Here is a 27,784-nt window from a genome sequence, read left to right as displayed (position 1 = left end):
TTATATTTGGCCCATCCCTCAGTAGCAACCAAGGTAACAATAGTTGAAGTTCACTCAGTGTGGATGTTACCCATCACCTCTATTTAACACCATTTGCATTGTACTCAAAATTAGGGTGGCTAAAAAGGTGGATTTTTCTACCCATCACGTGCATCCTTTCCAGTGAAGAAGGAATCTGATCCATGTTAGCTGCTGAGTATGGGAATGAAGTGATAGTGTTACACTCAATTCCGAGGTTTGTACCGCTGGATGAGATCCCAATACTCAAACAACGTGAGACTCAAGGTTTCAAACCAAAGCTTTATTACGTTTGCAAACGGAGACTCACGGGCAGCTCTTGCCAGTCCAGTGAGGTCTAAAGTTACAGTTCTCACAAGCATAGATATATTCTTCTATCACTAGGCAGATTGCACAAAGCACGCAGGTGGGAGTCTTGGGAATCTTGTCTTGGCCTGGCATAGTCACGCACAGCACCACAAGATGATACAAAATATGTGAGTCTTACTTGTTGTTCCAGTGTCGGCCTTCATCCCTTAACCCTTGCACGTCAGACAACTTAACATTGGCTTTTACTAAAGATCTATTTCACATGGAACAAATTAATTCAAAATTTTCCATTCTAACAATCCTCCCTCAAAAGCGTTTAGAGAATTAAATCATACAATCCTCTAGGTTTAGTCTTTGATACCTGACCATCATTTGTCTTTGCACTAAATTCTTCATCGCATTTTCCATCATACATCTGACACATGGCAAAATACATGGAAGAAGCAACAAAATTAATAGTATTATACAAAAAATCACAAACATATGCCTTATCCAACCCCAATTTGGGAGCCAGCTCCACAACCAGCTGATATCCACTCCATTCCAGTGTTGATCCCCAACATATGCTATCCTTTTGGCATGATCCACTAACTGATTAACAATTTCAGATTTATCATCTATTTCTATGCAACAATCTTTACTAGTATTTAAGACTGCGCATAGTCCTCCAGAATTTTCTAACAGTAAGTCCAGTCCTTCCTGATGTAAAATTACCTTATTCCGAATCTGAGTTATTTCTTGTGTCAAGAGTTTTATGGCATCCCCAGTTGCATTTGCTACAATTGCGATCACTGCTTGTAGCCTAAGCACTCCATTTGTCAAATGCCTGGATGTTTGTAATCCGATTGCTGACCAGGTCAATGGTTCATAATAATCTATTAAATCTTGAGGGGTCCATACTTTACTTCCCCATTGATGATTCCCTTGGTGTAATATGCTCCCCCTTTTCCTTTTGTTGTTTGTATACAGGGGTCGAAATATATGGTCTCCCTTGGGCTGTATGTGTACATGTGGAATTAAATAAGCCATATAACAAGAACCTGTCCATCCCTTTGGTAGGGAAGTATATGCAGTTGTCCCACATACAAACCAATGGTGTTTGAGAGCTTTCTTTCCATCTGCCCAAATGGATGTCTGAGTCTTTGTCAAGGAACCATTAAATTTTGATAAACCTCCCTCTTGAAGGGTAGAATACCATGAACCATAAAAAGGTCTATATGAGATACTATTTTGGGAAGTATGATTACATATTAAGAAGGCAGAATTTCTATTGGTGCCTGCCTTACATGATAAGGAGTGTTTTCCATACCATGAATCTCGGTGGGCCAGTGAGCTATTCCACACTTGTACGTGACCTGATTGATTTACCCATCGTACTCTTCGTGTAACATCTTTGTAGGTACCACTGAAATTTAAATGTCGGCATATCCAGGATGAAAAGAACGAATCTGGATGGGTCTTACACTGGTGGCATTGGCAACCTGAATTTGATTGGTTGTAACACTCTTTGACCAAGGAATCCCAAGAGTTACATGTACACTCATGGCCCTTGATGTGCGTATCATTATGGGCTGAACTATTACACACAATCCCATTGGGCCAAATAGGTACTGTGGTCCATTTGCGAGTGTTCACACAGGGAGAATGTCCTACAAATGGACCTGTACCTTTGTAATTTTCCCAGGTTTGATTGTTTCTATAATCCACTGCTAATTCCAAAGCTGTTAGAGGGAGTGGGTATAAAGGTATTTGTTGTAGAGTGCAGCACCAATTTACCAGTATAACCAGTAGAGTCCAGTAGCGTTTTAGCTTGCTTATCAGTGCCAGTCGCCGACCGAAATAATAGACCATCAGCCAAGTCTTTAAGAAAACAAAACTTTACTGTTTTCACACCGTGCTCCGTCTCTTGCTCACCAACCAACTCTATAATGCTTTCCTATTACCCCCACACCTCTGTGTGCTCATTGAAGCCTTTTTATTGCTGCTTCACTTATCAGTTACAGCTGCAGCCTGACCTTGGGCGTTTCTGCCAAGTGCTGTCAATTACCGGCTTCACTGTGTCTTTAACTCCTAACAGTCTTGTCTGGAACTGGCTGTGTTGCCCACCTAAGCCTGACAGCCCCCACCTTCCAGACAGACGTTTCAAGTTACAATTTTACATTTTTTTTCACAGTACAATTATACATTTCCTTTGTTACATACATTTGCTTTTTACTTTGTACAGTCTTCAGGCATTTTTCACTTTTCTACATTCTTTACACATTTAACACATATATGCACAGTCACTGTCACCTTCTTGAGCATACTTTGCCATTCGTTTTCTTATGCTATTGATGAACAGAGTATCACTGTCTGTTATTACTTTGCACTGTTTGTTTTCCTCTTTGTTTGTCTCACCCTGTATGGCTGATACTTGGAAACGTTCTGGAGGTTTCCCTTTGTTTTGTCTTGTTGACCTCCTTAATGTTTCTGTTTCTTGTTCCTGTTCTGTATCTATGTCTGTGCTTGATGCACTGCTACTGGAATCAGAGCTGCTTGTCTCTATCTCCTGTTTTGTTTCTTCCCTTTCCTGTTTTATTTGTTGAGCAGGCTCTGTTGCATTTATGCCATTTGTGTCACTGCAATCTAGATTTACATATGTTCTGTGGTTCTCTGAGTCTTTTTCTTGTGTTCTAACACTCCTGCTGAGTGTTACACTACCATCCTGTGGAACCCACATGCGGTAATTTACATTCTGATACCCCAACACATATCCTTTCTTCGCTCTGGGAGCCAATTTTCCCTTTCTCTTTCCCTTGGGAACATGCACCCAGCATGGGGAACCAAATCTCATAGTAGTCTGGGCTTTCTTTTGTACAACAGTTCATATGGTGACATGGCAATAGTTCTATGCAGTACTCTGTTTTGAATATAAGCAGCATACATTAAACTTTCTCCCCAGAAAGATTGATCAAGGCCTGAATCCTTTAACAATGCTCTCATTGCATCCTGCAATGTTTTGTTTTTCCTTTCTGCTGTCCCGTTCTGATGTGGAGAAAACGGGGCGGTTACAGCATGATTTATTCCTTTCTTTTCAAAATATTCTTCCAGGGACTTTCCTGTGAACTCCCCGCCCTGGTCAGATCTAATCTGTTGCACCTGTGTACCATGCTGCACTTCTACTCTGTTTAGAAAACGTTTTAATTGCTCTGCAGCCTCATCATTTGTTTTCAATAACTTTACATGACAAAATCTTGAAAAATCGTCAACAATCACGAGAAAATATTTAGCACCACCTTTTGTTTTGGGAAATGGTCCCACTAAATCAACATGTATTGTCTGATAAGGCTTATCTGTATTTCTTTCAGCTACTTTGTTAATTGGAGCTACAGTGGCCTTTGTCTGCTGACATTCTTCACACTGCATGTATTGCTTGCAGTCTTTTAGTTGTACATCAGCACTGAATTGCTCTGCCTTTTTCACAGTCTCATAATTTACATGCCCCAGCCTTCGGTGCCATTCATGGATACATCTATCATGTGTTTTCTTATGCGTTACTAGTGAGGCTTGTACTGCAGGGTTTACATTTACATAGAACATGCCTTCCTTACAATATACTTTTAGGCACACCTTTCCCCTTTTCATTATTTCACATTTCTTGTTACTAAATAACACACTATAATTCATTTGCAATAGTTTTGAAACCGACAGAATGTTGTTAGTTAAATTAGGCACAAATAAAACATTTGTCATTATTGTTTGTAAAGCACATAACTGTACAGTACCCTTACCCATCACCTGTTGTTTAGTGCCATCAGCTAAACTCACGTCTTCATTAGCTGGCACCATTGTTTTAAATAGACTTTTATCTTTTATCAGTGAATGGGTGGAACCTGAGTCCAGGACCCACAAACTATTGTCTCTGTTAACAAAGTCTTTTTCATTCTTTGTCTTTGCACTCACCAACTGCACGTGTGAGGGTTTTCTTCCGTCCCTCCTCCTTCTCAGTAAGTCACAGTCCCGCCTTAAATGATGCAAGGAGCCGCAGTTGTAACAAACTTTAGTCCCAAAAGCCTTTATCTCAGTCTTTTCTTTTATTTCACTCCTTTCGTTCCGTCCCTCTTGCCTTTGTTTTGTTTCTTTTCTTCTCTCCCACTCTTGCTTTAGATTGTCTGCAACATATCGAAACGAAAGTCCAGAATCGGCCATCCCTTCAAGTGCGCTGATAACAGGATTCCAAGAGTCATTAAGTGTTGAAAGAGTGATATAGATCTGCTGCGTTTCAGAGTGTTCCACTCCCCTTTCTTGTAATTCTACAAACAGGCTTGTAATGTTCATTAAGTGTTCTGACATAGTTACTTCGTCAGTTAGCTGCATTCTGTATAGTTTTCTCGCAAGACTTATTCTACTGCTAGCTGTTTCTTGAACATAATATGCTCTTAAAGCAGTCCACATTTCTTTAGCAGTCTCTTTACCTCTTAGAAGCAGTAGTTGCAAGTCTCCAACAGCCAAGATAATTAATGACTTCGCTCTTTCATCCAAGCGTAGCCATTCAGCAGGTGGTGGAACGGAGGGGGGTTGTTGGTCAATTACCTGCCATAAATCTTCTCTGTTTAGATAGGCTTGCATCCGCAGCCGCCAGCATGAGTAATTTCGTTCAGAGAGACGTTCCAGTGGAATGCCAGCCAAAGTTACTCCAGTCATTCTTGCAGACCTCTTATCACTTTGGTTTCCAGGCAACACGGTTCTCTATCTCTGCTTTGCCGCTCTCCCACAGCTCACCAGCTCTCCGGCTCAGCTTCCTTCGGTTGTCCGGCGTAGCACAAGCTTGCTCACTGGTTTTAACTGGGTGTTACTGGTTTGGAACTGGGCCCATAACCCTTGTAGAGTGCAGCACCAATTTAGCAGTATAACCAGTAGAGTCCAGTAGCGTTTTAGCTTGCTTATCAGTGCCAGTCGCCGACCGAAATAATAGACCATCAGCCAAGTCTTTAAGAAAACAAAACTTTACTGTTTTCACACCATGCTCGGTCTCTTGCTCACCAACCAACTCTATAATGCTTTCCTATTAACCCCACACCTCTGTGTGCTCATTGAAGCCTTTTTATTGCTGCTTCACTTATCAGTTACAGCTGCAGCCTGACCTTGGGCGTTTCTGCCAAGTGCTGTCAATTACCGGCTTCACTGTGTCTTTAACTCCTAACAGTCTTGTCTGGAATTGGCTGTGTTGCCCACCTAAGCCTGACATTTGTCCCTGCTGTATTACTAGTGGGGTACATATCCAGCAATTGGTCAGGTTAAACGTTTTAGAAATATTTCTGGTTAATTCCACGATACCTCCCTCTGCTCCTATAGAGGATATCAACAATAAAATGGTTAAAAACATATTCTTATCTAAACAACTTATACCTAAGATATAATATAATAACTAAGTAATTCTGCAGGGGCCCACTAGATGGTGCTGAAAGGTATCTAAAGTCACTGCTTTCTCCGCAATTTAATTTTCAGGCCGAAACCGGGCACTGTTCCTAAAGCCAATTTTCTTCAGGACCCTTCTCCTGTCCCTCAGCTGGTGGGAGGTCCTTGGCTACCTCCTTGCCTCAGCGTGGGTTGTCAACAAGACTTGTTGTGGTGGTCCCCAGTTGTCAGTTAGAGAATCTTTCTGCCAGTTCTTAACACGGACCCAGTCACCTGGCTGGAACTGGCGGATTGGACTTTCCAATGGCAACCTCTGGAATTCTCTGGCGTACCTATGGAGATCATGTAAAACAGACTGCAGGGCAATTACATATTCTCGTAACTGTGTTTCCCCTATTATCAAAGATACTCCTTGCCCCTTCCTTATACCCAGATCAGGAGGTCTGCCATACAGCATCTCATAAGGTGTTAATTTAGTCTCACCCCTTGGCGTAGATCGTAGTCGAGTCAAAGCTAATGGCAAAGCCTCAGGCCATTTTAACTTAGTTTCTCTACAGATCTTTACCACAATCAATTTCAAAGAACGATTACATCTCTCAATCTGGCCAGAGGATTGGGGCCTCCATGGAGTGTGTAACTTCCATTGTATTCCCAAAGCGGTTGCAACACCCTGTACAATCTTTGAGACAAAATGTGGTCCTTGATCAGATTCAATTACTTCTGGTAGCATAAAACGTGGAATGATTTCTTTCAACAATACTTTAGCTACCGTTGCAGCTGTGTTATTTCTGCAAGGATACGCTTCTGGCCATCCTGTAAGCTGATCAATGATTACTAGCAAATATCTATACCCATTTGTTCTGGGCAATTCTGCAAAGTCAATTTGAAGACGTTGAAATGGATAAAATGCCCAAGGTCTGCCTCCCATTGGATGTGGAGGTTTAATGCCGGCTGGGTTCTGTGCTGCACATATGGGGCATTGAGTTGCCACCCTTTGGATTTCTACATATAGTCCTGGTGCAATTAATTGTCGCATTAGCAAATTCCCCAAAGCGCTTCCTCCCAAGTGTGTAGCTTTGTGTTCTGCAATCACCAAATGTCTTAACAATGGTCTGGGTATTATAATATGTCCACTGGGTACTTGCCACCATCCGTCAGCCCTTTTCTTTGCTTTTGCCTCTAATGCTCTTTCCTCTTCTTTAGGAGAATAAATGGGTTTCAACTTGGCTAAGGGCAAACTAGGTAGCAGGGCCCCTTCCAGAGGAGGATCCGTCTCTCCTCCTAGGGCTGCTTCTTTAGAAGCCTCATCGGCCAACTTATTACCCTGCCTCAAGATAGGGTCCTTGCAGCACCCAAGGGCTGGTACATGCATCACTGATACTTCTTTTGGCAATAATAGGGACATTAAAAAGTTCCGAGTCTGCTCTCCATTTTGAATGGGCTTACCATCACTCCCTAAAAAGCCACGTTCTTTCCACAAAACTCCGAACGCATGGGCTGTTCCGAACACATATTTAGAGTCAGTGTATAAATTTATTCTCCTCCCTCTCCATAATTTCAAGGCTTTCGTTGCTGCAAATAGTTCTGCTTGCTGGGCAGACCAGTGTCCAGGAAGTTTTCCTGTCCAAACTACCGAATTTGCTTTTACTACTGCCGCTCCTGTAAGGCGTTTTCCAGCATAGATGCGGCTTGACCTGTCTACAAACACTTGGTCAGCTTCTAATAGTGGAACGTCTGACAGCCCTGGTCTAATGGAAATATCCTGCTCCAAGACTTCTAAACAGTCATGTAGGAGATCACCAGGCTCTGGCATGAGCGTAGCTGGATTCAAAGTGTTACAAACCGAAAGTGTCAAGCCTCGCCTTCCTGTCAAGGTTTGCTCGTATGCTGTTTGCCTGGAAGGATTCAATACTTTATCTGCCTTTGATCCCAGGATTTTTGCAACATCGTGGGGTCCCTGAATGTTTAAGGGGGCTCCCAAAACAATTTTCTCAGCCTTTTTCAGCAATACCGCTGCTGCTGCTACTGCACGTAAACAAGACGGCCACCCTTTTGCTACTGGGTCCAAAATCTTCGAGTAAAATCCCAAGGGTCTCCACCCGTTGCCCCACTTTTGAGCCAATACCCCTGAAGCCACTCCGTTCTTTTCAGTACCATAGAGTCTATAGGGCTTCTGGTCGTTAGGCAAGGCAAGCACTGTGGGTTGACTCAGTGCTGATTTTAATTCTCTAAATGCTTTCTCCATATTGCCCCTCCATTTCCAGTCTTTTAAACCTTCCTTTGTTAATGACTCATAAAGGGCTTTAGCCTTATTTCTGTACTCGGGGATCCATTGTCGGCAAAATCCTGTTAGCCCTAAGAAGGCTCTTAGCTCTTTTGGTGTTTTTGGTTGGGGCACTCTCATAATAGCCTCCCTGCTTTTATTACTCAAGGCTCTGTTTACAAAGGTCCTTCATTATTTCCTCACTAGTCTGCCGCATCGTCTGTGGGGGTGGAGGTATACCGGGGGCGGGCGTTGCTGGCATTGCTGGGGGATGAGCGAGTGCCGGCGGTGGGTTAAAAGTGGGGGTCGAATTATAGAGCTATCCAATAAAAAGTCCTCCTCAACTGGGAGGATAGGGCAGGGGTCCTTGGGCTTCTGACCTCCGGATCTGGCTACCAACATTATTTTACCAAGTTTTATACATTCATATTCAACAAGCCATTGTGGTCTAGCCTCCACCACGGCTTTCCACACTTCGGCATATGGTGCTGAATCTGCATACCCATCTGTCTTGGTTTGTTTACAAACAGCTTGAATAACATTTAAATCAAACGTTCCTCCCTCTGGCCAGCCTACTCCCCAGCTTGGCCACACCTTCTGGCAACACATTTTAATTCCCTTATTAGACACTATCCCCTCCCCATATCTTTTTTATGTTTTAACACTAAACTAAGGGGTGTCCCTCCTTTTCGTTTGGATGCCCCTACTCCCATTCTTGGGGTTTTCACCTGGTTGCTTCACAACCCTGACCCAACTGACACACACCACTTCTCTCACTTCGTCTTTCTCCAGCCGCTTCCCTCGTGGGACAGACGGAACCGTGAATCCAGACTCCACACTCACTTCGCAAACACTTTTGCATCTCAGTCACACTCATGCACCGGGTCAGATGGGGATTCCACCTCCCACAGGATCCCTGGGCTTTTCAGTAGGCTCTCATCCTCCCACCTCTCCCTAGATTCCCGTAATGCTTACCGGGTTTCGTCGGGAAGGGGCATCCGCGTCCGGATAGGCGTTGGTTTGCTCGAGTCTCTAAAAGGGAGTCCTCAATTGATATCGTCGTGCTACTTGCTCTCCGATCTGCCTGGCCCCAGGGCAGGCCAAAACGACCTGGAGCGCTCTACCCCTGGCTCTCTGGCGCGGCCCAAGGAGCCGACGGGTCACCAGAGGAATCTCCTGGCTGGCTTCGCCAAGTTGTTGCCCTCAATTCCGAGGTTTGTACCGCTGGATGAGATCGCAATACTCAAACAACGTGAGACTCAAGGTTTCAAACCAAAGCTTTATTACGTTTGCAAATGGAGACTCATGGGCAGCTCTTGCCAGTCCAGTGAGGTCTAAAGTTACAGTTCTCACAAGCATAGATATATTCTTCTATCACTAGGCAGATTGCACAAAGCACGCAGGTGGGAGTCTTGGGAATCTTGTCTTGGCCTGGCATAGTCACGCACAGCACCACAAGATGATACAAAATATGTGAGTCTTACTTGTTGTTCCAGTGTCGGCCTTCATCCCTTAACCCTTGCATGTCAGACAACTTAACATTGGCTTTTACTAAAGATCTATTTCACATGGAACAAATTAATTCAAAATTTTCCATTCTAACAATAGCTATTTCCATACTGACATAGAGCTGAAAAGTATGTTCCTCTGGTGGTTGTATTTGAGACACAAAATATTTGTAAACTATGATGTGTGAAAAGAAATGTGATTTGCACATGATTTTTTTAATGCACTCACATAAGAAAAGTAATCTGTGGAAAATGTGTGATGTGACCCTACATGTAGTATGCAGACACTGTGCCATGTGATCGAGTATTGCAATATTGGTCTTGGCTCAGAGACAACACTGACCCCTAAGTACACACACATGCAGTGGAAGCCAACCACATAAGTTGACTATGCACAGAGACAGGACTTAGTAATATCCAAAATAGAGGCACTAAGACACAACCCTACCTAGAAATCATATCCTTTGACCTATAAGCTCTTCATTCAAATCTAATGTGAAGGGACTGACTATGGTTATTTGGAGGTGAGGGGAAAGTTCTCTTAATTAGAATTTCACTCATTCCAGGGCTAAGCCTTGGCATTAAAACAACAACAACAAAACTCTGGAGTATGGCTGGATCTTCACAAGGAGGAGGACCTGGATGCAAATCCTGCCTGAATCACAGGTTCATGCAGGCAAATCACAAAAGCTGCAGTGCTATGCACCCTTAGTTGGGTGTGAGTCCTGTTGAACCAATTAGGACTTGCTTTTGAATAAACAGACACAGGACTGAATTGTATTTTTGGCCTCAGTTCTCCATCTGTGAAATGGGAATAAGTAATGCTGTGAGCCTTACTACAAAATTCTGTACAGGAAATAAATTGTAACTATGTATAGAGTGGTTTGTACAAATACTGAAACCTGCAGTTGGCTATAGTTTATCAATGTCTACGTTGCAAGTACATGCATTCAAAAAACCTTGATTGTGCAATTATCACATGAACACTCTATATGCAAATTGAAAATTGTTATTGTACCAAAGGAATTTTGTAAAGTGTGAAGTGGCCCTTTCTTGTTATGTGCCTTCAAGCTGATTACGACTGATGGTGACCCTATGAATCGGTGACCTCCAACAGCATCTGTCATGAACCAGCCTGTTCAGATCTTGTAAGTTCAGGTCTGTGGTTTCCTTTATGGAATCAATCCATCTCTCATCTTCCTCTTTTTCTACTCCCTTCTGTTTTTCCCAGCATTATTGTCTTTTCTAGTGAATCATGACTTCTCATGATGTGTCCAAAGTATGACAACCTCAGTTTCATCATTTTAGCTTCTAGTGAGAGTTCTAGTTTAATTTGTTCTATCACCCAATTCTTTGTCTTTTTCGCAGTCCATGGTATGCGCAAAGCTCTCCTCCAACACCACATTTCAAATGAGTTGATTTTTCTCTGATCCGCTTTTTTCACTGTCCAACTCTCACATCCATACATAGAGACCGGTAATACCATGGTCTGAATGATCCTGACTTTAGTGTTCAGTGATACATCTTTGCATTTGAGGACCTTTTCTAGTTCTCTCATAGCTGCCCTCCCCAGTCCTAGCCTTCTTTTGATTTCTTGACTATTGTCTCCATTTTGGCTAATGACTATGCCAAGGTATTGATAATCCTTGACAAGTTCAGTGTCCTCACTGTCAACTTTAAAGTTACATAAATCTTCTGTTGTCATTACTTTATAGTCTTTTTGACGTTCAGTTGCAATCCTGCTTTTGTGCTTTCCTCTTTAACATTCATCAGCATTTGTTTCAAATCATTATTGGTGTCTGCTGGCACCTCACAGGACTGGTGTGAGGATAACATTCAGTTATGATGGGGAAACATACTTTATGAATTACAACTGTGTTTGTATCAGATTAATAGTGCTAGAACTGTGTCATGTGTACACCAAGATGGAACAAAGAAGGCTGCAGCCATCTGAACCTTATGTTTAAGCGGACCCACAGTGGCGGGAAAGGGCTTGGGAGAAACTGGGAATACCTGTACCAAGACAAGCTCAAGGCTGAGGACAAAGTAGAGCCCATACAGACAACCCAACTAGACTAGGGGGAGGTGTCTTAATCACCTGCATCATCTTGCCAAAAGGTAAAGAGAATTTTGCCACACATCAAGTGCAAATTTCTTTTTCTGCAATTAGACTATAAGCGGAACAGGTTTGTCAGCAAGAAGGTTATCTCATTTTTACGGTTTTTAAAAATCAAATTTACATCAGGCCTTTCTTTCAATGAGCGCAAGACAGTGTACACACCCTTACCCCCCTTAGGCAATCCTGTGAGTCTGAATGCTTAAGATCACCCACGGAGTGTCATAGCTGAATGGGGATTTAAACCCAAGTCTCCCACCAAGTCCCAGTCCAACCACTACACCACACTTCCTTTTTGCTGTCCTTTGTCCTCATACCGTCTATATCCCATTACTTAGGGCGATTCCTTTGGGGACGTTTGATGGATATGACTTTGAGGGAATTATTGCCCGCTGGGGGACCCAGGGCCAGTAACCATAAACTCACAGCACAAACTACCTCACAGGGTTGTTTGTGGGGTGGGGATGGGGAATGGAGCTGAGCTCCTTGGGAGAAAGGCAAGGCGGGATAATATACATTAAGTAACCAGGATCGTATACAGAAGTAACCAAGCCGTCCTGCGCTTACGAGACACGGGTGGAGGAAACAAAACAGCCATTCCACCACATATTTTATCTTCCACACACCTATGCCTTGGCTGTCAGTTAAAGAATCCAACAGCACCCGAAGGGCCACAGATTCTCCACGCTTGAGTCAAACCTCAGTGGAAGCGTATGTCAGAAAGCGAGCCCCCGAATGGCATAATTCGGCCATCTGTATAGGCAAACCAACATGCGCACATGAGAGGGAGGAAAGGTGGTGTCCCTTGAGGACACCGTCGTCGCCCCTCTCCTGGAAGGAGCCGAGAACTCTGCGGCTGCCACCGCCCCCTTCCCATCAGTCCTCCCTCTCTCATGCGGTGGACAGGACGCCTGCGCCTGGGAGGGTCGTGGTAGTGGAGAAGGAGAAGGAGGAGGCGCATCCCGGGCGCGAGGGAGCTGCGGAGGAGAGCATGAGCGGCGGGGGACGCTGAGAGTCTCCTCCCTGCCTTGTTTGCTCGCGAGCTGCGGGGGAGGACAAAGAGCGAGCGGCCTCTTCCGCGTTGGTGCCGGCGCCATGGGGGAGAGGCTCCGAGACCAAGCCGGCGTCTCCTCGGCGGCAGCTGCAGCGGCGGCCCCCACCTGCTCGCTGCATAATGGGCTGCTGCACAACGGCTTCCATGGGCTGCCCAGCAATGGAGAAGCTCCCCACCCGCTGCTCTTCCGACAAGACCCGCCTCTGCCCAGCCAGGGCTCCCCGACTAAGAAATGCAGGACGCGCCGGAGGATGGACTCGGGCAGAAAAAACAGGCCACGTAAGTGAGGAATGCAGAGGTCCGCCTTAGGCGGTGGGTAGCGTGTTGCATTACATGTATGTATGTATGCATGCATGCATGGGGCCCTGTTCTGCTTCAGGCGATGGAACGCAGGCCAGGTTGCTTCCTTCGCCTTCCAGTGGTATGGCAGCCACTATAGAGTCACCATCACTTGGCCGCCGGCCGCGAGGCGGGGTGGGAGAGAGAGCCGCTTTGTGAATGAAATCAGGACGCTTCTTGGCTGCTAGCTTGCTCACATGAGTACTGTTAACGAGATTTTCTCTGACGAAATCCAAGCCTTAAACAGCAACGGCTTCATTGCTTAGTTGGCTACAGATAATTATATATATTTTTTTGGCAAAAAAAAAAATGGTAAGATGAGAGAGAGAGGCTCCTACTGATTTCCCTGATAGTACACGCGTTATGTTTTGTGAGCGGCCCTTCTCCTTTTTGCTATTAATTCTAACGCGCTCCTCCAACGATTTGTGATGTACGGCAACCTCCTGTCTCCACGCACAACAGTCTGTTCATTAAATGCCGTTTCAGGCCAGCCAATAGAGTCGCAATCCCGGGGAACACACCCACTGATACCACGTAGGCTGGTCCCACGGTTGACCAATGAGGAAGCTGGGAGGGAGTGGGTTTGTCTTCGTTTCTGCACGGCTGTGTGCAGATCGCTAAAATGAGAGATTTCTCAATTTATAGTCTGCATAAATGTGACCTTGCTAAAGCGGATGCCGATTGTTGGGATGTTAAAGAGGCACAGACTTGGATTGTCACTCTCAAGGAAACCGGCGTTCTCTGACTTTTAGTAACTCAAAATGAGGCTTATAATTGATGAAACACATTGTAAGTAAATGGTATTGACCCCTAAATTAAGAGTATTGTTAAACGGTCAGTAATGTACTTCTCTCTCTCTCTCTCTCTCTGTCTTCAATTTAAATGTAGGAAAAATCTCTTAAGAGTCTGATCAGGTGACAGATTTAATCTCCAGTAGGAGAAATATGCTGTTTTGGGGTAGGATGTTCTACCTGATCATCAACTAGATCCTTCTTACCTCTATGAATCTATGAAATGTAATTACTTTTTTATATTGAAAATACAATCTGAACTCTCTCAAAAAGATTCACCGGATCAAAATGTCTTGGGCTCATGCATGTGTGTCATTTTTCCATAACAAACTTCAGTGTTCAGCACACTTTGACAGAATGATCCAGAGCAATTAGAAATGCATTGTGTTAAACTTGTGAGTATGCCCAAAAAGGGTGTATTGGAAATTGTTGACACCATGACAATAACAGCCTGTTCCTAATTGTGTTTACTTGGAAGCCAGATCCATTGTTTTCAATGGGACTTTCAGGTCAGTATGTTTATGATTAGCAGCATTGAGCTCCAGTGTGGACCATAATTCTGCTGCCTTTTTTGTTGAATTTTAAGAAAAGCCAACTACTTTTCTGGACAACTTGCTGAGCTAGAAAATACACAGTCATATTTCCATTGAAAACAAATACTCAAGAGAGTATTGTTGCTTTATGTAGAGTCATCACTATGCATAATGAGAGAGTGCTAGTATGAGAGATGGGTCCTACAACTGGATAAGAGATAGAAAGGATAAAATAAAGCTGAACACATGAGAATCGCACCTTCCCTTGAAGTGTCTGTTGTACACTGGACCTGAGGTTTAAATCCCTTTTCACACATGTATTTATTTCTTATGGCCAACCATATAAATACAGAAATCACATCTATTCTAAAGATGAGTGTTTTGCCACTGACTATTATGGCATCAAAATTTCATTAGGTGCTTTGTGATGAAGCCCTTATTTCTGCAAATGCACAACCCTTTTGAAATCAGTACAGCTCTACACTTATGCAGAATATTTGGAATTGTTTAGCATGATCCTAAACATACTTACTCAGAAGTTAAAATGTAAATGTACTGCCTTCAAGTCGATTCTGACTTATGACGACCCTATGAATAGGGTTTTCATGTGGCTGAGAGGCAGTGACTGGCCCAAGGTCACCCAGTGAGCTTCATGGCTATGTGGGGATTCGAACCCTGGTCTCCCAGGTCATGGTCTAACACCTTAACCACTAGTCCTTTACTTATAGTGCCAACTGACTTTTGTTTTTATTTTTTCTGGAGCTGCTGGGTTTGTGTCACTGGCATTTTTTCTACTCTTTCATTTCCCCTAGTTATAAAATCAGGGCAGATGCAAGCTGCTATCTGGAATACTGGCTTTTCTGCAGCTTTATAGGGCTGTCCTACAGCTTTTTTCCTTTTTTATTTACATCTGTGAGTAGACCCACTGAAATAAATGGGCTTAACTTAGTCATTATTAACTTGTCCATTGATTCTAGTGGTCTCCAGTGAATACGAGTTAGGCTGCAATCTAATACATACTTGCCTGGGAGTAAGTCCTATTGAATCCAATGGAGCTTACTTTTGAGTAGACATGAATTGGATTGCAGCATGAGTCAGATACAACACTGAAGTTTTAAATGTATTTATATATCTAGCAACAATAGCAAAAGTTATGCACCATACATTCAGTCATTTGATTTCTGTAGCTTCTAAGTGCAATCTTCAAACCTGGTGTGAATAAGGAAAGGCAAAAGGAAACTTTCTAATTTTTCTTTTGTGTGTGCAATTGTTGGCAATGTCGTCTTTAAACACTGTGTTTAAGAAAAATAGTCAAAGGTGGTGTTATTTTTGTCTTCACCAAATGTAAAAATACCAGGCTGGTATATTTCTGTTGTTCACCTTAATCTCAGTCTATTCTGAAATGTCAGAGATTTTAAAATAATTCTTTGCAGAACAGGTTGAGACCTCTGTAGTTCCACACAGCCCTTTAGAATACAAGAAAATATAGGTTAACACTCTTTTTCTAAAGAGAATGGAAAGGAATAACATAAAAACACTGTGAAACCCATGTACTTGGATGCATTGGGTCCAGCTGAAAAAAGAATGGGTTATTTTTTTTAACGGATTAATGAAATAAAATAAGGAGCTTGCACTGAACAGATCTGAGTAGAACACAACAAAGAATAATCCAGTCTTTCTGGTTTAGTGTGGTTATTCAATATTGACTTCTGAAGGTGGTTATTAGCTATGTATGTTAAAGGATGCCCTGCAAATTGCATCAGCTAATTTGTGCAAAGGCAACTTGCTCGTGAAAAGGTTCCAATAACACAAGCCTCTGGAAGTCTAAGCCGTACATCTCTGATCACTCATTCTATGCATGGCACACACACAAAAATGTTATTTTTTATGTCAAGGGAAAAAATAAGTGTGGTTATAGTTATAATGTCAGAGCCTTATATGCATGAAATCTGCTTCAGATTTTGTTTGGTAGCAAGCAACATGGAAACACTGGAAATACAGTATTGTGGAGCAAGAAGATTGTCTGAAGTAAATGTAATATATGTTGATTTACGATGAAGAAGTTCTGGTAGGATTCAAAAGATATATATATAATCATTGCATTGTGATGAAACAATTGTTACTGGTATAACGGTCATTGTGGTGAATCCAGTGCTGGATGGCCAAGTGATGTCTATAGGTAGCATCTATTTAGTGGTATTCAGTGCTAGTCCTACTCAGAGTAGACCTATTGAGTTAATAAACATGACTAACTTAATTTCATTGGGTCTGCTCTGAGTAGGACTTAGCTATGTACAACCCTGAATGTTTATTGTGTACAACCTGTTAGCCTGCCTGTTGTTCTGGGTTTCCCTGTCCTAAACAGTTCTGATCACAGTTCTGTGGGTGGATGCCTTGGGGCCAGGCATGCATCCCAGTTAGGGAGAAAGAACTCTGAGCTGCCCAGCATCAGCTCCTGGCTGAGACTGGCCATAGCACCTCGTGGGGCACAAGGAAAAATTGAGAGAAAGACTTATTCAACACCATCAGCAGCAAATGGTACTATTATATTGCTGTAATTAGTATGTTGCCCCCCCCTGAAATCTTAACCTCTCAAAAATTATTTGTAATGACCTATCTCCTTGAACAGCTGACTGCTACTTTCTGCTTACATGTACATTGTTTATATGGGCATTCCACAAATATGCAATATAATTGGGGAATATAAAGAGTCCAGTACTAGAAACAGGGATGACCAACTTCTTATGCATGCACTTTGGCCATACCAGCTCATGCATAGCCCCTGAGCGTATATCGTTCTGACCTCACCCCCCTTCCCAGCCTGGAAGCGCTTTTTGTAGTGGCAGTATGCGCTTGCTTTTCTTGCTAGTGTGTACCTTGCCCATCAAAACAAACTCATTTTTTAAAGGTTTATGTAGAAACTGGCCAGAAGCCATTGCAGGTGGTTGGACATGAACCCTTGGCTTTATCTTAGGGAACAATAGCTTGTGCTTTTGAATATTCTCTTTGGTGCCCAAAGGATATAACATAGCTGGATAGTGCTAGTGAAATAAATGCTGCATATATTTCCATTTTCTCTGTCTCTCACTAGCAAGGAAAGCAAGAGGGTTTTGTTTTTCTTAACGATGATGATAGTGTTGAAGCCTATAACATGTCCAGAAATTCTACATCTCTGCAGAGAGTAGAGTTAATGGTAAGGCTTTCCATTATTCTGGTGATTCAAGGTGCTGGTGATTATTTATAAAGCGCAAAATGACCCGAATGCAGCAAACCTGAAAGATTGCCTCACCCTTGTTTTGCCGCTGTATTATATAGCCAGCATGGATTTTTCACATTCCACAGTGTTAAATTGAAAATACCCCCCATGCCATTCTCCTGTGTCCCATAAGCTCATTTCACAACAAAACCTTACAAAACTTATAGTCCTACGTTCAGAAACACTTGCTTAACAACCTTCTAAGTTTTCATGGCAATACACAAAACAGTCAGAGAGAATAGAGAATTCAAAGTGTAAAACAAGAAAAAAAACACCAGACTTCTGTTGGACTTCTTTCTGTCGGTGGTCTCAGCCATGCTCACAGAGTACCTGTAATCCTATTACTGACATTGTCCCATACTTCGACCTTCATCTTCTGCAGTTATAAGTTAAAAAAAATGCCCGGATGACTTTTAATTAAGAAATTTAACATGGAAGTCAGTGATAAGCGCAGGCATGCTCAGTAAGAACCGTCAGTGTTCTGAAACCCCAACTCACAGCTGTTTGGGAGGGAGACTACATGTGCCTGCTGTAGGATAAAAAGGTGGGGGAAACCCTGAAAAACAATGATATTGTTCACAATGTTTTCCTTTTGGAAAGGAAAGGAAAGGAAAGGGGCTTTTCCTCTGCCCAGTGCCTGTCCACCCCTTCTCCCCCCTCCCCTTCTCCCCCCTCCCCTAGGTCAGCTTCACCTATCCTAAGCATGATTGTACAGGAGTAAATCCCATTGAACTCAAAAAGCATGCAAATGATCAAACCTGCCCTCCCTCTTGCCCCTTCCCTTCCCCTCCCCTCCCTTTCCTATCTCCCCTTCCCCTCCCTGGTGCATTCCTGCTCCCCTGGTGCATTCAGTATAGCTGCCCAATTTCCCTGCTTTTTAAAGTTTGATAGAAATATCAGTTGGCTATAAGTACATTCTTAAACCGCAAGGTTTGTTTTGCCTATTATAGAATTTATGATTGGCTAGGAACATTCTCTTAAATATATCATTATATACCAAATCCAATCCACTGGCTTCTCTTCAACTTTGAAATTCTCTTCTCCCAAAGGCTCAGCTGAGCCCACTGATGGGGAGGTGAATAGCGAGTGGGGAAATGGCATATTGTTGCCAGCCCCAAGCCCTTGTGATGAGGCAGGCTATAAGTCCCATCAAAGAATCCCTCATTCTATAAAGTTCTTTGTTAACAACCTTAAACTGAACAGTACTAGTCATTTTTGTATCCTCTGTGGAATAGTCTAGGTTTGATTTTCATATGCATCAGTCAGTGATGTGCATGTGTGAATGACACAGAACAGATTAAACATCATAGACAGGACTATCATGACCCCTCAAACCCAATACTGTTTAATAGAGTTAATTCTTATATTCTGATATAAGTCACCACATGCTGAGAAATCAAGAGAAGTATATTATTGGTTGTCAAATCATTAAGTTGTGTCCTAGTACTTGTTAAGCAAGTGATTATGCCATGATTGGAGGGGAAAGCCCCATCATCCCTCACAAGCATGTGCTCCTTATTTGAATTTCTTCCCTACCATAAGGTTACAGGGCAGGTTACAGCAATGTAAAAATATTAAAAATAGTTGTAAACAAATTACAGTCATAAGGATAGGGTAAGGTGCTGCTTTGTACACTTTTGACTTCCCACAGCATGGGCTGTGTTGTAGATGACCTGCAGTTACATTAGAGACGTTGTGTTGCAATAATGAATGACCTGGTGTAAACTTGTCTTGTGCAGTCTAAACATTAAGGTAATATTTATATACAATACTTTATTAAACAATAAAGTAATATAAAATGCAGTCTATGTTTTGTTTTTCTGTGTAATGTTCACATTTACAGATCTAACAAATACATGAACATGCAAGCATGTTATTTTCTGCAGTGATATTAGGTTGATACTATGCATAGGGTTTTTCTAGGAAGGCAGAATAACTCATGCACTTTATACATAAGATCTTGCCCTTGTAGGTCATGTAGTTAATTGCAGAACTACCCATTTCTGTCTCTCTAGTTTCAACTACTAAAGTAGATTAGAATTCCCTACCCCAAATCTGATTTGTGTTAACATATATAGATAGATAGAAAGTCAGGCATTATTAAAGCACACACAGTTTTTAATGTTTTACAGTTCTGGACAAACAGGTGGACTTGTCCACTTTAAAGTGCACTCAGAAACTGTGTTAAAGGTACTCTCACATTATCCATAAATGAACTTTCCCCTACATTGTCCAGCTGTTAGCAGCCATCAAGTTAAGTCATCCTTGCAGTCTTTTTAGATACCTTCTGTTTACTTAGACCTACTTCTCATTGAGCTGGCAAACATGGGCTGTATTAGCATGTTGGGCTCACATGATTGGATTGTTTTTCATAGAAAAGAAATTCCCTGCGCATAGAAACCAGATGTCAAGAAAAGGCCTCCCAGCCTAGACCAGCTTTTGGGGTTTTTTTAATGACTGATTTCTTTTGTGTAGGATTTTTTTTTCTATGAGGGAACATACCATCATATCAGCCCCCACCAGCAATCTGGGAGCAGGCAGAGGTTTACTACCTCAGTGTGAGAACTAAACCATAGTCATATCCTTTTTCTTTGAATATTAGGTCTTTTTTTCAATATATCACTTAAAATTGTAGGGTGGTAGTCAATGTAGTGCTAAGGTGAATGTTGTGTCAGCACAAAGATTTCATTCTGCTAGCACAAGAGTTTAATTGAAAACTGACCATAATATTTTAGAGTCAGAAGGCACCTTTGAGCTCATCTAGTCCAATCCTTGGCTTAATACAGGGCGCAACTGTGGTATCTCTGATGGCTGGTCACCCAGCCTCTGCTTAAATATCTGCAGTAAAGGAGAGCCCACCACCTCCTGAGCCAACCAGTTCTGTTGCTGATCAACTCATACTATTTGGAAGCTTTTTCCTAATGCTTGGCTGCAATCTGTTGCATTGCCATTTTCCACCAGTCGTTTTAGCCCTGCCCTTTGGCACAACACACAACAAGCTTCACCTTCTACACCACAGCTGTTTTCAAATACCTAAAGGGCTTTGATGTCTCCCTTTTCTTCTCCAGATTAAACATATGTAAGCACTTTCTATCGTTCCTCATAGGACCCATTACCATCCTGGTTGCTGTCCTCCTCCTTCAGCATTACCCAGTTTAAAGCAGCCGTTCCCAACCTGGCACCCTTTAGATCAGTAGTGGGGAACCTCTAGCCAGAGGTGGCGATGGGTCTGTAAACCATATTCTGCAGACTAACTAGGCCTGCCTCTCCATTTGGCCCGTCAGGCCATTTCAGCTAAGCCCTGCCTACCTGCCATGAGTTGGCCCATAGGGGAAGTAAGGATCCAGCCCACCAGCTGGATCCAGTTCTCCACTCCTGGATTAGATGTTTGGCTACAGTTTCTATCGGCTCCAGCCAGGACAGCCATACCAGCTGGTGCTGATGGGAGTTGTAGTCTAAAACACCTGGAGAATTCCAGGTTGGGGAAGGCTGCTTTAAAGCTATTGTCCTGGGTTTTTAAAACATCCTAGGAGGTATCTTGTGGCCAGTTTTACTACTTTGTTTTACTAATGTAGTCCTAGAAATGAACTACCTTGTGCCAATGCAAGTTTTCATAATCTGGTACAGTGATAAACCCAAATAGATCAGTGTACTGAGTTCCCGACAAACTGTTGTCAGAAGAAATAATTTTTTAAAGCCTTCTTTATAACCCTGTCAGTTTCATTGTATGTCTCCAGATAGGTAAAGGAAAAGGCCTTGCTTAATGAGTAGGTCAGGAAGAGCTAATAAAACGTGGCAATGGGTATATATGTGGTGCATGCTAATACACAGCATGGACCAATTAACATATCTGCAATACCATCACTCAGTGTCTTGTTTATGCACTATAATTTATCTGCTGCCCTTGTGTGGATTTTAAAGCTTGTGTGCCCTTGATAGGTCAGTCATATGATTTCCTCTCTGCGGTTCAAATTCCTTTGTGTTGGATTAATGGCTACAAGTAGTGCAGGACTTAATAATAACACACAGGGACCTGCATTTGTGCTGATGTTAGCAAACAAGTTGAAATTTGCTTTAGGTGATCAACCGAAGGTCTATGAGAGAGGAACTGCAAATCATTTTCTCTGTCTGCCCCAAACTAAAAAGTGGAGGTGGTTACACTTTACAAAGAACATAAAACAAAGCCATAGAAGAACTAATTGACAAAACTCTCAGGATCTTTCTTAAAAAAAAAAAAAAGTGGGAAGAGTGGAAACATAAGTCTTCCTGTCCCTGCACATTTCTGTTTGTGGTAAGGTGTATATTCTTCCCTGCAAGGAAACAAAATCACCTTCCTCTTTGCAGGGGCAAGAGGAAGTGCAAGTCACTGCAAGGGCTGTTGCTCATTAGTACAGCATCTGCTTAGCATGCAGAAAGTTAAGGTTCAGTCCCCAGCATCTCCAGGAAAGGCTGGGAATTTCCCCTGCTGAAAACCTGGAGAGCCATAGCCAGTCAGGGAAAACAGTATTGAGCTGGATGGACCAATGGTCAGACTCAATAAATCACAGCTTTCTAGGTTCCTACATTTTCTATTTGTGCCGCATGTGCATGCAGTAATGCCACTGTAGCCTTGGGCTATCATCCAGATAGTTCCTACTGGGTCTGCCCAGGCTGTGGCTTGATACAAACGTTTCAGGCACAGCTGGGTGTTTTTTATTGACATTGTTCACTTCATCAGAGGCTCCCAAACCTTTTCTCCCCTCTTGCTTCTCTCAATAAACAGAAGTTGTGTTTTGAAATTCCCTTGATTTTAAAGTTCACTGCAGGAGAGGTACTGAAGTGTCAATGTAGACTGTTCCACCCTCCAAGTGGTAAAGACAAACTTCCCAAGTGTGGCCATGTATGGGTTAAAGTATAGTTTCAAGCTTTTGCACTTTTTGTTGAGAGGTCTTGATTAATAGATGCCACTAACTTATGCTGGCTCTGCATTTTTATTTTGGTGAACAGTAGTTGCTGGAATTACTCTTTCCCTATGATGCAAATGGGCTTTGCAGTCAGTTTTTAAAAATTCTTTCATTTACCATCCACAAATAGGTTCATGGAGCAATCCAGGAATATGAATTTACATCTGCCCTGACAAAGGATATAGTTGGAGTTCTTTGTAGCTTAAAAACCAGGATTTGTGTGAGTCTGTAATGGGATTAATGTTATGAGCTTCAGTGTGCCATGGTACGAGCCATTGCAGTGTTTAATCTAGATAATCTAAAATATTGCCGGTGCTGACCTGAAGCCGTCTGGGATTTTACTTAAAATGGCCTTGTAAATACTCCCCCTCCAAAAAGTTGCTAGCCTGTTCGGGCTGACTGTATGCTGGGAGAGGGCTTTTCTCCTCTGACAGCCCACTTGGTTTCTATGCTGCGTGCATTGTATAGAAGAGTATGTCATGTGTTTGGGTAGAATTTCATGTACCTATCTGCTTGCAGTTCTTGCTTGCCTATGCGTACTAGGCTAGTACATAAGCATGGCTTAAAATATGAGATGCTGGCTTTTTGACTTAATTGGTGATGTTGCACATGTACTTTTCAGGATCCACATGAGAACCAGTCGCATATTCATGGCATTTCCCTGCGGTTTATAGATTAATCTTCAGTCAGGCAGATTTTGGCATGCACCGTGTTGGGACGCTTTTTTCCAGAAACAGTTTTAACAGAACAGAGTACATTTTAGCGTATGAGAACAGGGAGATAGTTTTGTGTAAATGTTGTAGAACTTAAAAGATTTTGAACTGCCCGGTCAGCCAAATGACCTCTTCGTAGCCTCACTGTTGCTATAGGCAGATCGGTCCCTGACAGAGTGAGGCTATGAGGTGTCATTATTTTGCTGGTTAGTATACATCCTTTATGAGAGGAAATGAACTGTACCTGGGCTTTTGGTGGAGGATCTTTGTGGTGTTAGCAGGGGATAGGCAATAATGGGAAGCCATGTGTGAGTACTCCTAGCATTATGGACAACGTGCTGTTGGAAATTACTATACAAATATATATTGATGTGTGCTCAGAGCTCATAGCACAGATTTTGTTCAACGCTATATGCCTGAATCTTCACTTTTTATGTGATATAGCAGATATTTACATTTTATTATGCATAGTATGGAAGAACGTGGGCTTTGTTTTTGCTTGCTTGTAGAAAAACCAATCAAAAGCTGATTCCAAGGTACAATTGGAAAGAGGATTGCTATGATGGCAAATCAAGTCCTTATATCTTTCCCCTTTTTCGTAGGGAAATACAAGATAAATCATGGCATTTGAAGTGGCAATATTTAAAGTTTGGGATGTATTATGCAGTAAATAATTGAAAGTTTCTGGCAGCATGGTTTCTCTACCATGCAAGTTTGTTATATTTTGTTAAGAAATCCAGCTGGTGAGGGTGTTAACTATGATTTTGTGTTGCAATGGGAGAGAAAGCTTTGGAGAAACCTACAGTTAGCTGACAAATTCTCTTATGTGTCTCTTTAATATAATTGATAAAGGAAATCTGTGTGGTAGAAATTAGAGGTGCAAAAGGATGAGGTGCTCAGCTTTTTCAGTTGTAAAGCAAAACAGGATTGGGAGCAACAAAATTTTTTTATGAACGTGTTGTGTGTATGCGCGCGCAAGTGTTCTATTCAACATGGTCCTCTTAGGGACACACTGTTCTGAATCTCTTAAGGGTAGGAATGGCCTCATTCATCCATAATGAAGTAAAACTTATATAAAATGGACCTTGAGATGCTCTGGGAATATGAATCAATGATCTTAAATCCTCAGGGCAACATTACAAACAAGAAGGAAAAACTCATAATAAATAATAATGCAAGGTTTCAGAAAAGACTGTGGGGAACAATTAACTTGAAATCCTTTGCACACTTACAGAAGACTAAGCCCCATTAAAATCAGTGGGTGGTATATTGAAAGTTGGTTTGGGTAGCTTTTGTGAGAAAAGTAACTTAATAATAATAATAAAAATAACAATATCCAACTAGATAGACCCACTAGCACAAAGATCTCTGCTTGCAGAATGGAACTTCCTCTCTTCCTCTCCCTGTGTGTCCCTCCCCTTCCCCAAATTTGCCCTGGAGGGTTGGGGGAACTGCCAGAACAGATTAAAGGGACATGGGGGTATGGGGAGGGGAAGCTCCTTTGCTCAGTCAAAAGCCCTTGTACTAACTCACTGTTCTTCAACTTTGGGTCCCTAAATGTTGTTGGACTACAACTCCCATCAACCCTAGCCAGCTTGGCCAATGGCCAAGGATGATGGGAGTTGTAGTTCAATAACATCTGGGGACCCAAGGTTGAAGAACAGTGTTAGGAGATCTATTTAGTTGGATACTGCCCAGTGGAACTTATTTCATGCGTAAATATTCATAGGATTGGGCTGTTTTGAGTTAGCATCCCTTTGACTGACAGGAGGTGGTAGTGCTGGTATCTCCTCTATATGGCCAGAAGAGCAAAATGAACATTCAGAATCAGAAGCTGTGGAGTCTCCAGAATGGTCTGAATGACATTCATCTTTTGAGCATTATAACAGTAACTGTTTTCTAGCAGGGCTAGTGGTTTGCCTGTTCACAACCAGGTACTTATAATCCAATGGTGACGTCTGGAATTTACAGTATTCTTCCCACTATTCCAAAATTGATGTTATATCTTTCTGTGCTTAGGCATCTCCTGGTAATGCAATGTAAATACAAATGAAAATAATTTTAATGTTCCATAATTATTCTGTGAATGCTATATTAACATACACATGTACATAAAATGAAGAAGAAACCAAAGATGTTCATAAACATAGCAAATTTATGTATCTTAGATAAAGGGTTTTTTTAAAAAAAAATCTGTTCCATATGATTTAATTAAAACTGTGATTGTATTAATTACTTCTGAAATTAATTTTACAAATAAATTTTACAAACAGAAACTGTCCCATTAATGTTTCATTCTTTGTTACAACATAAGCATACAAAACATATGAAAACAAATGAACAGATGAAACAGAACAAGAAAAGGAAATTAGTTAAACAAATGCTGATATAGGCTCATGTTATGATAAGTGTTCCAGTAATTAATCAATGGAAGCCAGCTTTCCAATAATGAATTGTTAATACTTTCTCCTCTTCTTCTCAGAACCAAATTTGTTAATTTGTTAATTCCTAATATTTTAACTAATTTAATTTTAATATTTATTATCATGTACTGAGTTTTTTAGTTACTTCTGTGTTTGATTGTTTGAGTTATGGTATAATGAATCTATTTTAAAGCTGTTTAATATATGGTTTTAATTATGTATTGGTTGTCTGTTGTGCACCGCCCAGAGAGCTTCGGCTATGGGGCGGTATATAAATTTAATAAATAAATAAATAAATAAATTTATCAATTGCTGATCTATCTAGGCATTTCAGTTCCCATTCTGATATAGTGGGCCCGTTTGGATTTTTCCAGTGACTTGCCCTACAATCCTTGCAGCGATAAGAAGGTTACATATTAATATAATAAGGTTACATATTAATAGCTTCAGGTTGTTGGTCAGAGAAGCTGCAGGGCAGGAGGTGGATGGTACACCAGCAGCAACCCTAGTTGATTGTCTCCTTGGCCCGACACCAGGTGCAGGTCCTCACAGCCCGCTCCAAGACAGAGTGTTTGTCTGGTGACAGAGATGGAAGTTCTGTAGACCATAGCAATCCCTGTCCCTGCACCTGTGCTGGTGTTGCACTGAGTATCCAGGTGGGCACAGCTGGGTCAGATCAACTCCTCCCAGCTCACCCACCCAAATCTCAGTAATGCACACCAAATCAGCACCTTCATCCATGATCAAATCATGGATGAGTGTGGTCTTACTGTGTATCCATCTGGCATTAAACAACAGCACACACAGGCCAGTGTGCACAGCAGATGAGCAACAAGGAACCCATCCATGGGAGGAGTGGGAGTGATAGCCTTGCCCTCGTCTTTTGTAGTAGCTCCCCAGCTCCCCATGGCTATACCTTCTTCTACCCATGATCACTGAAATTCAGATGGCATCACACATGTCCCTACTAAGACTCTTCCTAAACACCTGATATGGACACAAGAGCCCACCAACAAAACCTACCTGAACCAGTTACTCTAGTAGGCCTCTGAGAGAACTGGGAACAGTCAGACACACTGAATATCTTTCACACAGGGCACATCTACTCCCCCTCCATCTCACACCGGGGGGGGGCAGCCTTCTGCCAGTTGTGCTCACTCTGAAAGCATCTGCCAGCTTTCTCTTATCATTCAGTACGCTGCACCAGCTCTCACACCCTGTGCAGGAACTACACATGTGCCTTATGCCCTCCCCACTACCAATCTCCTCTAGATGGGTTAAAAAAAAACAGAAGGGGGTAGCACCCTCACCCTTAGGACTCCCTAAGGTGTTGCCCCTTCGGTGGTGACCCCGCCAGTGGCAGACCCTTTGCCCAAGGGTAGCTGGGGTTTTAGCCCAACCAGGAGCTGACGCAAGAGGCTGCAAGATAGAAGATAGACTGCAGCCTTTCTCTGGATTCAGGGCTGGGCAAGGGGTTCCAGTCCTTGCAGCACTTACCAGGGACCTCAGCTGTCTCAAGAAACAGCAACGCAGAGGAACGAGCAAGCAAGCACCCAGATGCTCAAGTACTCACTCCCAGGGCAGGTTTTCTCCAGTCCCCTATTTTAGTTAGTTCAGTTTTGTGGATGGGGTTAAGTAGGAGTAAACTGTGCTCATGGGGAAAGAAAAAAGATGTGGGTGCTGGGGAAACTGCTGTTTAGTTGGTCTTTAAGCCTTTGATTAAGGCACATATGTATATCTATAGCGTACAGAAGTAAGGAAGGGCATGGGGAATATATATATATTTGAATGGTGGTTATTTGTATATGTATTCTTTAATCACAGCTGGTATAGCACAGTGGGGAGGAGATCCTGGCTGGGAGTCCAGAGTCTGTGAGTTCAAGTCCCCGCTCTTGTCTCCTGGACATCAAGGGCCAGCTAAAGATCACCCCCACGGTGAGTGGCTCAGGGTTATGTGCCCTGCCACCTGAGCAGCTGTGGTAAGCTGACCAGGCCCTAGCCAGCTGGGGAGGACTAGCCTCAGAGGGAGGCAGTGGTAACCCGAATACCGCTTAGCATGAAATCCCTATTCATAAGGTAGCCATAAGTTGGGATTGACTTGGAGGTAGTCTATTTCCATTT

General features: G+C 42.4%; 1 protein-coding gene across 5 annotated transcripts in view; it reads left to right on the top strand.

Annotated features, from left to right (window-relative positions):
- The first annotated feature begins 12,426 nt into the window (after positions 1-12,426).
- The window catches only part of PANK1 (pantothenate kinase 1), a 42,613-nt gene continuing 27,255 nt past the window's right edge, over positions 12,427-27,784 (top strand). Inside the window, exon 1 of one of the 5 annotated variants that reach the window (XR_009763973.1) lies at positions 12,427-12,944. Coding sequence is in view for 4 of the 5 variants with exons in the window: in XM_061635454.1 (XP_061491438.1) it covers positions 12,707-12,944 (238 nt within the window). In the remaining variant the exon portion in view is untranslated. Of the gene's footprint in view, positions 12,945-13,623; positions 13,794-23,379; positions 23,447-23,529; positions 23,549-27,784 lie in introns of those variants that run through there. The other 4 variants (XM_061635454.1, XM_061635456.1, XM_061635457.1 and 1 more) reach the window with 4 other exon arrangements.

The sequence above is a fragment of the Rhineura floridana genome, chromosome 7, assembly GCF_030035675.1.
Source record: "Rhineura floridana isolate rRhiFlo1 chromosome 7, rRhiFlo1.hap2, whole genome shotgun sequence".
NCBI classification, from domain to species: domain Eukaryota; kingdom Metazoa; phylum Chordata; class Lepidosauria; order Squamata; family Rhineuridae; genus Rhineura; species Rhineura floridana.
This window is presented reverse-complemented; position numbering and strand designations above follow the sequence as displayed.